The sequence below is a fragment of the Chiloscyllium punctatum genome, chromosome 2 (assembly GCF_047496795.1).
Source record: "Chiloscyllium punctatum isolate Juve2018m chromosome 2, sChiPun1.3, whole genome shotgun sequence".
NCBI classification, from domain to species: Eukaryota; Metazoa; Chordata; class Chondrichthyes; order Orectolobiformes; family Hemiscylliidae; genus Chiloscyllium; species Chiloscyllium punctatum.
Window position 1 is genome coordinate 157,765,858 of NC_092740.1, and position 12,149 is coordinate 157,778,006.

Consider the following 12,149-nt stretch of genomic DNA (forward strand, 5'->3'; position numbering starts at 1 on the left):
TATCTAATAACCACCTTCTCTTCAAGTCAATGTAATAAGTATTTGGTATACAAATGAAGTTAATGTCAGAACACAGCATAAATATATATAAGAGAAAAGAGTTATTTCTGATGCAAATCCTTTGCTCAAGAGAAGAACCAAACCACAAATGTCTCAATGAAGAAAGACAAAAAAATGAGGATATTTCAGACATGAAGAAACCTTCATAGCTCTGATGACAAATCTGCCCATTGGAGTATTCCTGGTTTTCATTTTAGATTTTGATGAGTAAGTTCTGTATTTTCCACCACCTTCAAATTATATTTCAAATCTCCAATGGCTCAAGGGCTTTAATTTGTCTTTGGGAATGGTTTTGTGGAAGTGCACAGTTTTCTTTTTATTTTAAGCTAATAATACTTGAAACCACAATAAACTACTGAATCACAAAAGAAAGGAACTTGCATTTCATGAGAAACAAGAGGTTTGAGGGACTAAAAGGCCTGTTTCTGATCCTTTCTCTTACATTCAGAATAAAACAGAGCACCACAGATTGTTCTGGTATTTGCATGGTGCCTGATGTCTGAATAGTGGCTGGTTTCTTTTTTCAGTGAGTCATGAGATTTTATTTTGTAGTTCCTTCACCTTTATCTGGAACTGAATGAAGCTTTGTTTGAAGCAATGAACCTATACTGTTCTAAGGATCTGTAGGTTTTGAAGTTCAATTAATTTGGTAAACACACAATAAAAATATTATCTCAATTGAAGTGCTATGATAATATAGTGCTATGACATGATAGTGTTATGATATTAGTTAGGTATTATCCAGTGTCAGTCCCGATGGATAAGTCTTACTGAGCCAGAATCAGCCTGAAAGTAAAGCTGCTGAATTCGCTAAATGCTGTAAACAAACCGAAACACAACTCTGTTTTAACTGCGTGAGACCTTTTTTTGAACCACGACTTCATAACTTTGGTTTTATTGAATTAGTCAGTTTTCCTTCAGGGTTGTTCAAGGCTCAAATTGGAACCACCGACACAATCAAAGAATCCAAAGCTACTTAAGACAAAACTATTAAATGGAATCATAAAAATAAGTGATGCTGAAAGAGACAAGTATCATATTAGTGCAGTAAAATGTGTTTTTCTAAATGGGAAATGAGGTACATTACTGAGTAGGTTAAGGAATAGCTTTATTCTGTCCCATATCTAATACTATAATCAGGTGAAAGAAAACAGAACAGGTCTATTTCCTTAACCTTGACACTGTTCACTGCAGTCACCTCAAAGTTTGTGGGTGGCAGATGCTTTCAGGGGTTCATCAGCAACAGGTAGCTGTCATCCACACAAATATATACTCTTCTTAACATTTCTGTTCAAAAATTGATGGGATCACAATAGGACAGTAAATTAGATCTTGGGAAATTGCTTTGCCTATCTCCTTAATTTCCCCATTGCAGATATTGACTGGAACAAATGTTGCTGTACTATTCTAGACACAGACTGGGCACTATGGGAATTCTTGGTTTCATGATTAAAAATAAATTATGCCAGTCTCAGCAGATGTTGTGCACCAGCTAAAAGAGAATTACAATAAAAAGAGGAGGGATGGGAACTTAATATTCTGGCTACAACGTATTCAGGTACAATAACAAAAGGAGGGAAACAAAAGGAGTCTGGTAGTATTGATCAGAAAAAGGATAATGTAGGTGGAAAGGATGTTGTGGTTGAGGGGTGAAAGGCAGAGGGTTTTGGTTGGAATTAAGACACAGTACAGTAGCTATAACACAACAGGTGTGACCTACATGACACCAAATCGTGGGAAGAATAATGAAGCATCTATGGCACCAACACTGTGCTAAATGTGTAGTGGTAATGTCACTGGTTTAGTAATCCTGAACCTTTGGCCAATCCTCTGACTTCCATCTGGAATCCCACCATCATAGATCATAAAATTTGACTTTAATAAAATCTTTAAGAAACAAAAATGGGGAATGTGAAGCCATTGTTGACTGTCATGAAAACCCGTCTGGCTTGCTAAAGTCCTTGAGGGAAGGAAATCTGGGCCATTAGGGATGGACAATAATTCCTGGCCTGGCCAGTGACACCTACATCTCATGAAGAAATACATTGAAAAGAATTATATTCAATCACAACATGTGACCTCATGGTCTGGTACATTCGCCACTCTATCATCACCATCAGGGCCAAGAACCAGCTCTTAAGTTTGGTGGGAAGTGTAGGAGAGCGTGCCAGGTGTAGCATAAGTCAAATCTTAAAAGGAGATGTTAACATGCTGAAGCTACATCAAAGGAGAGTTTCCAGGCATAAACACCAGAAGCACCATTGAGTAGTAGACAAGGTGCGATCCCACAACCTGAGGGTAATGTTAAAGCTCTGCATTCCAGTGGTGGACAGTTAAACAATAAGCCAGAAAAGCTGATCCCAAAATCATTCCTATCCTCAGTGATGGCTGAGGCTGATTTTTAGTGAAAAGCACATGCTGAAGCATTAACCATCATCTTCACCCAGAGATATCAAGTGAATCTAACATCTCAGCATCTCCCTGAAGCTCCCACTGTCATAGTACTTAGCTAGTTCAAATTCTTCTTGACTCTTCCTCTGTGACTCATCATGTTCTGAAGAACAACATTGACGGACTCAAAATGTTAACTGTTTCTGTTTCCACAGATGCTGCCAGACTTGCTGAGTTTCTTCAGCACTTAGTCTGTTTAATTCAGATTTATAGCGTCTGCAGTTTTTTTTCCTTTTATTTGAGTATTTATCCTCAACATTCACTGACCAGACCAGGAATTGAGAACGTCATGTTGAGGTTGTACAGGACATTTGTGAGGCCACTTTTTTCTGCATACAGTTCTGGTCACCCTGCTACAGGAAGGATATTATTAAATTGGAAAGGGTTCCTAAATGGTTTACCAGGATGTTTCTGGGTTTGGAGGATTTAAGTTATAAGGGGAGGCTGGATAGGTTGGGACATTTTTCACTGGAATGTAGGAGGTTGAGAGGTTACTAAAATCATGAGGGGCATGGATAAAATGAATAGCAAGGGTCTTTTTCCGAGCGTGGGGGAGTCCAAAACTGGAGGGCATATTTTTAAGGTGAGAGGAGAAAGGTTAACAGGGATCTGAGGGGCAACCTTTTTACACAGAGGGTGGTTCATGTATGGAATGAACTGCAGAGGACATGGTGGATGCAGTAACAGTTACAACATTTAAAAGATATTTGGTTAGGTGCATGATTAAGAAAGATTTAGAGGGATATGGGCCAAACGGGACTAGATTAGGGTCAATTAGACTCGAAATGTCAGCTCTTTTCTCTCCTTACAGATGCTGCCAGACCTGCTGAGATTTTCCAGCATTTTCTCTTTTGGATTAAAGTGGTGCTGGAAAAGCACAGCAGGTCAGGCAGCATCTGAGGAGCTGGACTGCTCATTGTCCAGAGCCTGTGCATCATCTACAAGGCATAACAGAGGCTTGTGATATAAGTACCACCTGACAGCACTCAAAAAACTTAGCACCGTGAGCACAAAGTAGTACGTGATTGTCACCCCATCCATCAGCTGAAATATCCATTCCCTCTGCCCGTTGTGCTCAAAGGCAGAAGTGTGTATCTTTCTTCAGTGTATACTGGAGGAACTCAACAAGGCTCCAACAACAATATCTTTCAAACAAACAATCCTGATCATCTAGTAGAAAAGGGAACAGACCACATTGGGAACACTACTCTTCTCTAAGTCACATACGATTATAACTTGATACATCATTATTATCCTGTATAAATTCTGGAACTCTCTATTCTTGTATCGATACCATGTGCCCTGCAGTGATTCATGATGGCAATTCACCACCATCTTCTTACGAGATCATAATAAGGTTGGCCTTCGTAGTGCTCATATTCTACAGAATAAGAAAGCACCTTCAGAGGAGTGGTATACTAACTGTGGAAACAGGAGTATCATTGTATTGCTATAGAAAAGACTGGGACTATTTCCATTTCTCTGTCGAAGAGCTGGCATGTATGTTAAGGATAAAATTCATTTATAGATCTGATCTATAAATCTAAATTTTATGCCAATACACAATTATTTTGTAGTGAATAATATTGTTTAGAAAAATGCTTATGATATGCAAGTTTTGTATTTATAAAATTCTGATTTATTTGAACTTGCAGATCTAGTTGATGTTGTGAAGGACATTCTGACCAACATCCAGGAGAATAACATATCTGTCTGGGTTATGGGGAAAACATGTACTCTCCATGGAGTGAATACCCTCGCAGATAAAGTGGAAGAAGTACCAGACAGCCCTGTGTCAGGAACATGGAAATCTACTGTCAATCTGAAGTCCACCTTTCTGTATATATTCACTTCAGGGACAACAGGTATATAGGTTTCTGGCTTGGATCATTTTTTGAAATTTGTTTTATTTGAAGATAGAAAAATCAATGAATTTTCTTGCTACATTACAGAGCAATAACTTGCATTGATGTAGTTGATTGGGCTTTAAAAATAACACTGAAAATGTGTTACTGGAAAAGCGCAGCAGGTCAGGCAGCATCCAAGGAACAGGAGAATCGATGTTTCGGGCATAAGCCCTTCTTCAAGAATGGCCGAAACGTCGATTCTCCTGTTCCTTGGATGCTGCCTGACCAGCTGCGCTTTTCCAGCAACACATTTTCAGCTCTGATCTCCAGCATCTGCAGTCCTCACTTTCTCCTTTAAAAATAACACACCAAGGTACTTTAAAGAGAAGAAAATAATTTGTGGGCACAGTCAAGGGAATAGACAGTAAGCTGTGATTGAGAAATTAGGTGACAAATGATTTGGTCAAAAAAGGAAGTTACTTAATCCTGGGTAAGGAAAAAGAAAGTTGGGGAGGTGAAGGGAGGCATTTCCAGATAGTGGGGGAACAATCTGTCATTGTCATTGTGGGGAAGGTTGATGGAGAAGTGTACTAAAGATATCAAACAATAAGGCTGGAAGGAGTTTGCATCATTGGTGGGACAGGGCTGTGGAGGATTTCAAAATGATAACAAAGACGTTAAGTTTCATTTGTAAGCATCTGGGAATATTGTGAGGCAACATTAGATGGCTTGAATAAATATTCCAGTCATGTTGTCCGAACAAAATGTGACTGCCTGTAGGTTGTGTGTGTTCTTTGAGGGAGATTGCTACAACAGAAGCACTTTTGCATTTACATTGTACTTTTATCATAGCAAATCTCTTTAAAAGGATACTTGACCACACCATGAAAAATTATTATTTATTATTGTTTCTTTTAATTTAGTTTGTTCTGATATTCTTTCTCTAAACACATTTCAGCTAAGAATATTATGTAAAATACAATATAACTTCTAGAATTACAATTATTATTGTCAGTGTCATGTAGTTGACATTATCTACATCATGGCCCGAGTGACACATCCTGTTTAACCCTCCTGCTCACATGATTCAGGTGAACAGAATTGGTAAACTTACCTGCAACAGGGTTAAATAGTTTTACGTAGGTTGAACAGAACAACTTGACTTTTATACTCCGCTAATTTTTATAAAGCCCATCTGATGCTCATCACAGCCATGGCTTTGTCTGACATTTACACAGTGTGGAAACAGGCCACTTGGCACAAATCCACAGTGTTCTTCCTGAAGGGCATCCCACCCAGACCCAGACACCTACCCTATCCCTGCAACCATGCATTTACCGAATCTAAACATCCTGAACACTATGGGCAACTTAGCATGGCCAGTCTGCCTAACCTGCACATCTTTGGACTGTGGAAGGAAACTGGAGCACCCAGAGAAATCCATGCAGCTGCAGGTGAGGTCCCAGAAGATAGGAGGGTAGGGAATGTTGTACCATTATTCAAGAAGGGCTGCAAAGAAAAGATTGGGAATTATAGAGCAGTAAGTGGATAGGGCCGAAGGATTTTGTGGGTTACAGGGGGACATAGAAAAGATGCAGAGATGGGCAGAGAAGTGGCGAATAGAGTTAAGTGCAGAAAAGTGTGAGGTAGTTCACTTTGGAAGAAGTAAGAGGAATGCAGAATACTGGGCTAATGGTAAAATTCTTGGCAGTGTAGATGAACAGAGAGGTCTTGGTGTCTAGGTGCATACATCCCTGAAAGTTGCTACCCAGGTTGATAAGGTTGTTAAGAAGGCATACGGTGTGTTGGCATTTATTGGTAGTGGGTTTGAATTTCGGAGCCACGAGATCATGCTTCAGCTGTACAAGACACTGGTAAGGCTGCACTTGGAGTATCGTGTACAGTTCTAGTCGCTGCATTATCGAGAGGATGTGGAGATTTGGAAAGGGTGCAGAGGAGATTTACCAGGATGTTGCCTGGTATGGAGGGAAGGTCTTACGAGGAAAGGCTGAGGGACTGGAGGCTGTTTTTGTTAGAGAGAAGAAGGTTGAAAGGTGACTTAATCAAGACGTATAAGATAATCAGAGGGTTAGATAGGGTGGACAGGGAGAGCCTTTTTCCTTGGATGGTGATGGCTAACATGAGGGGACAGAGCTTTAAATTGAGGAGTGATAGATTTAGGACAGATATTAGGAGTAGTTTCTTCACTCAGAGAGTATTAGGGGTGCAGAACAGCCTGCCTGCAACAGTAGTAGACTCGCTGACATTAAGGGCATTTAAATAGGCATTGGACGTACATATGGATAACAATGGAACGGTGTAGGTTAGATGGGCATCAGATTAATTTCACAGGTCAGCGCAACATCGGGGGGCTGAAAGGCCTGTACCGCACAGTAACGTTCTATTCTATGTTCTATAAGCCTAACATCTGTGCTGGGTTGGTTACTTGAGAAGATTCTGAGAGATAAGATATACATGCATTTGGAAAGACAGGGTTTGATCAGGAGTAGTCAGCGTGGTTTTGTGCGTGGGAGATCATGCCTCACAAATGTTAAAGGTTCTTTGCTTGAAAGGTTGACGAGCACAGGATGGTAGACGTAGTCTGTATGGATTTTAATAAGGCCTTTGATAAGGTTGCACATGGTAAGCTGATCTGGAAGGTTAGATCGAATGGAATCCGGGGGGAGCTGGCAAATTGGATGCACAATTGGCTTGATAGAAGGAAGCAGAGGGTAATAGCGGAAGGATGCTTGTTGGACTGGAGGCCTGTGACTAGTGGAGTGCCTCAGGGGTCAGTACCAGGCACATTACTGTTTGTTATCCATGTCGATGATTTGTATGAGACTGTCCAAGGCATGATTACTAAGTTTGCAGATCACACCAATGTAGGTGGTATTGTGGACAGTGAGGGAGGTTGTCAGAAATTGCAGCAGGACCTTGATCCACTGGGGAAGTAGGCTGAGAAATGGCAAATGGAGTTTAATATAGATAAGTGTATGGTCTTGCATTTTGGAAAGTCAAATCAAGGTCGGAGTTTCATGGTGAACGGGAGGGCCTTAACGAGTGTAGTGGAACAGAGGGATCTTGGAGTTCAGGCTTTAGGAAAAACACATGGATAGGAAAGGATTAAAAGGGTATGGGCCAAGTGCAGGGAAATGGGGTCAGTGTGGATGGATATTTTGGTCAGCATGGACCAGTTTGGGCCATAGGGTCTGTCTCCTTGCTGTAGGACTCTATAATTCTAACATGCAAACTCCACACAGTCGCCTGGGAGTTAAATTGAACCCAAGTCCCTGGCGCTGTGAGGCAGTAGTGCTAACATCTGAGCCACCAGGCCACTTCTTTGAACCTGGCCTTATTCAGTAAGACAGCAAAATCCAAACGATTTGAAACTCAAATGTACATAAACAACAATCCAATGTCCAAATGAGAATGAACATATTCTATTGGTACAGGACTCCTGGTTCCATTTAAGTTTTAAAACTGCAGATCCCACCGACCAGTTAGCACCATCCAATTCACCTCAATAATATGTTATGTTAATGTATACAAAATGTGTTAACTGAATAATTAAATTTTGCATTGAGTGATAAATAAACGACCCACACTTACAAAAACCAACATAATATATATAATAGGAGAGCAAAGAGCAGTTTGAAATCTGAAACATAGACAGAAAATGAAGGAAGTTCTCAACAGTTTGGGCAATATCTCTGGAGGCTGAGGAACAGATTCAATGATGTTGGACTGGAGGCAGTTCAGAGAAGGTTCACTTGGATGGTCCTTGGGATGGAGGGATTGTTTTATGAGCAAAGGCTAAACATATTGGGACTATTCTCATTGCAATTTTGATGAATTGATCTCATTAAAACGTATTCCATTCTTAAGAGGCTTGATGGGTTAAATAGGCAAAAGTGATGAATTTCTAATGAAGGGCTTTTGCCCGAAATGTCAATTTTTCTGCTCCTCGGAGCTGCCTGACCTGATGTGCTTTTCCAGAACCACTCTAATCTAGACTCTCTTGATAGGTTAAATACTGAGAGGATGTTTCCCCTCAGGGCAGAGTCTAGGGCCAGAGGGCACAGTCTCTGAATAAAGGGGCACCAATTTAAGACTGAGATGAGGAGGAATTTCTTCTGTCAGTGGGTTTTGAGTCTTTGGAATTCCTTTACACAGAGAGCTGTGGGGGCAGAGTCCTTGTGTATATCTAAGACTGAGATGGATTCTTAATCAGTCAGAGAATCAAAGTTTATGGGAAAGATGCAGGAAAGTGGACATGAGGAGTGTGGGATCAGCTGTGATCGTTTTGAATACTGGAGCAGGCTCCACAGGGTCAATGGCTTCCTCCTGTTCCTATTTCTTATGGTCTTACAGGTTCATGATCTGTGCTAGTTCTCACAAAGGGTCACTGACTTCTGGTTGTCTCTGCCAGACATGCTGAACATTTTCAACACATCCCATTTGTTTCTTGGAACAGTCCTTCTCCTTGTGAGGCTTTTATTTCCATTCAGCAAGTGACCCAGCAGCTACTGTTTTTGATCTCATTTGGCTCAATATTAAACATGTTTTTTTCTTAAAAAGCCATGAAGAAAATAACATGCAAAACTCAATATTTATGCAAAAAAGTGTTAATTAAAGGAAGATTAATTAACAAAAACAATTATTAAAAGAACTAAATATCAGATCCAATTTAGTGTACACTTTTTTATCCTTTTCACTTCAAAGTCGTTTGAGAGAGAGAGACAATCTCGGTTCCTTGGTTCCAAATTCTGGCTGTCAGGGGTGGGATAAGCACTGAGGTAAAGCAGTGGGCCTCACAAACACTGACTCTGCTTTTGTTTCTGGTGGTACAGACATTGATGCAATTCATCCAGAGGGTATTGGAAGCAGACTTCCTTCCAAACTGGACTCTCTCTTCTCCAGCCCAATGTGTGGATAAGGTTTGTTTTGTGAGGATGGAGGATGGATTGCCTATATCTGGCTCAATCCCAGTCTCAGGGTTCCCTCTCCTTTTGTGTCCCTTTCTCTCTGTCTCTCTCCTCTCTCTTCCTATCTCTCTCCTCTCTCTGTCCCATGTCTGTCCCTCTCACACATACACTCTCTCTCTCACTGTCTCTCATTATCACACACAACTGTTCTTGCATGTACTCTAATATTCACTCACTTGCACTCGCACTCTCCCTCTGGGCCTAGTGGTCCTTTACCAATGTGAAGCCTGCTGTAATAGTACTGTAATGTGAACATTCAGGTGGGTAGTGATGCCTCAGTGCTCCAGTCAAGTCTTTTCTTATCCAAATCACTAGGCAGATTTGTCGCATATTTGCATTTGCTTCCAAGCAGACTTTATGTTTTTAATCTCTACATCTTGACAATGGCTGATCATGGAAAACTTTCAAAGACATCATTGCTCTTGTGGTAGAAAAACAGATTCTATCAGTTCATTAATTTCACTTGAGAAGGCGTTTGGCAGAGCTGCTTGTGTCAAGAGGGAGGAAGGTAGATTCGGTGAGGTCAGGACCAGACACCATTGAGGAAGAGGGTCTGGCAAGGCCCAGCACAGGCCCACGCACAGCATTGAGAGGGAGGAGTTGGGAAACGCCATCTGCTGGAGAGGCAAAGAACTAAGGACTTTGCCTTACCTTGCACTCTCTGCTTTGAGCAAGGTCTGAAGTAAAAAATGCTGTCGCAGAACAATCCTCACGTGAGTACTAACATATGGCAAGGATGTAAGAAGGGTCAGAGGATTCTGGTGTGTCATATGTGGCCAGTGATCACTGTTGTTCAGAATAATTGAGATGGTGTGTGTGATTGATTGCCTTAATGACTGACCTTCCTGATTAACTAGTTACTTGGTCAATGAGCACAGGCACTGGTGAGTAACAGTATCTACAGCCCCTCCTCTTGGATTAGGAACATTCCAATGCCCTTGTGCAGTTTATGCTATTAGGCATTCTGCAAACATGAATATTCTAACTATGAGTAGTTATGAGTGAGGACTAGAGCACAAATTAATGCAAGGTCACTGGAATGTATTGCAGCTGAATACACACTTATGAATGAAACGTTTTGTTCTCATTAGGAATTTGAAGTCTCAGATATTTTCTGCAGGAGTTGGGAGTTGGAAATGGAATGTGCCCTTTATGAGTTTATTAGGTGATTCCTGCAAGGCACTGTTGAGGTGATAAGGAAAATAAAATTGCCAGATATGATGGATATTTCAATTTTTTGAGTGGCGACTTTATATCGCTGTATAAGGTAGGATCCTGTAATGCTGAAGTCCATCAGTAGGCAGGCACCACAGTGTAAGCACCCAGCTGAAACAAAGGCGTGTTTAGCTGGTTTCTGTCCACTGCTCAGATTACGTATGTGTCACAGCAGCAGAATTGTACGCTGATCTCTTACTGCCATTGAGAGGAAGGATGAGGAAAGACAATGGGCTGGACTTTTAACTTTCTGACCTACTGGCAGCAGGAGTGTCCAGAAAAGCGTGTGAAAACCAGAGGTTTTTAAAAGTGTGCTGATTGGCTGTTTTAAACCTCGTCATTGGATTAGCATCTGACTTCCCACTTCCTTGGTCAACTGAGGTGGACAGGATCCACATCAGTCTGATTCAGCTCAGCTCCTCAAAGGAACACTGACTTGAAGCATTCTGTGAGTGTTTTGAATCAGAATGCTTACAGAGGGAGAACATTCAGCACTGTGCATCTATGTTAGCTCTCTGTAAAAGCAATTCATCCATAAGACATAAGAGCAGAAATTAGGCCATTCAGCCCATTGAGTCTGCTCTGCCATTCAATCATGGCTGATAAGTTTCTTAAACCCATTCTCCCACTTTCTCCCCAATAAGACCATAAAATATAGGAATCAAAATTAGGCCATTTGTCACTGCCCTGCTGTTTCCCATAGCCCTGCACATTTTTCTTATTCAGGTAATGACCAAATAGCCTTTTGAATGCTCTTATTAATCCTGTCTCCACCCCACTGTCAGGGAGGGAATCTCATACAATCCTGAATGAAGATCTTTTTGTTGTTGGAGACCAGCTGAATGAGAGTGTGTGCTCACTGTATAATTACATTTTCCCTCATCCTCTCATTGTTCCATTTCCGTCCCCTGGTTTTCAATCCTTCCACCAACTGGAATGGTTTCCATCTGTTCTTGCTTTAGTGAACAGAGACAGTGTGGCTTCACAGCCTGGAAGGTACAATGCAGGGTTTACCATGTGATAAATACCACCAGAGCCTGCACAAATAATTAGAAGTACTGTGCACTGAAAAACTCACTGCGCACAAAAACACCATTTTAAAGGAAGCCGTGGTCCTGGACCTGATAAACACTGTCACTGGTCACCTTTGAAGGGTAACAGGTAAAGTTCTACATATTTCACTCTGAAATCCCTGGAAGGAGCCAGAGGTGAGGAAAGCAAGGTTGGAGGTGGTTTGCTGCTAGCTGTGGGTGCCTACCTGTTCCACTTGGCAGGAGACAGTGAATGCCACTTTACAGAAAACTCTCAGCTGTCTGTTAAATCATTTATAGGATGCTTCTCTTCTGCTTAAAACCCCTATCCCCTGGTGATATTACTTCCTACAAACTAGACCGTCTCTCCTTTGGACAGACAGGTTGGTGAGCTGAAAGCTGCTGCTAAACCTGGTACAGTTTGTGTTCATGAGAACATAAGAACTAGGAGCAGGAGTAGGCTGTCCAGCCCTTTGAGCCTGCTCCCCCATTCAGTAAGATCATGGCTGATCAACTCCACTTACCCGCCCTCTCACCATAATCCTTAATCTCTTTAT

The 12,149-nt window shown here is 41.3% G+C and overlaps 1 protein-coding gene across 2 annotated transcripts in view; it reads left to right on the plus strand.

Moving 5' to 3' along the window:
* The window catches only part of slc27a6 (solute carrier family 27 member 6), an 80,470-nt gene that overhangs the window by 12,712 nt on the left and 55,609 nt on the right, over positions 1 to 12,149 (plus strand). The window contains exon 2 of one of the 2 annotated variants that reach the window (XM_072591056.1): positions 4,167 to 4,376. The exons of the other annotated variant lie outside the window; for it this stretch is intronic. Within the exon in view, the coding sequence (XP_072447157.1) occupies positions 4,167 to 4,376 (210 nt within the window). The remainder of the gene's footprint in view (positions 1 to 4,166; positions 4,377 to 12,149) is intronic. 2 annotated transcript variants of the gene reach the window in all.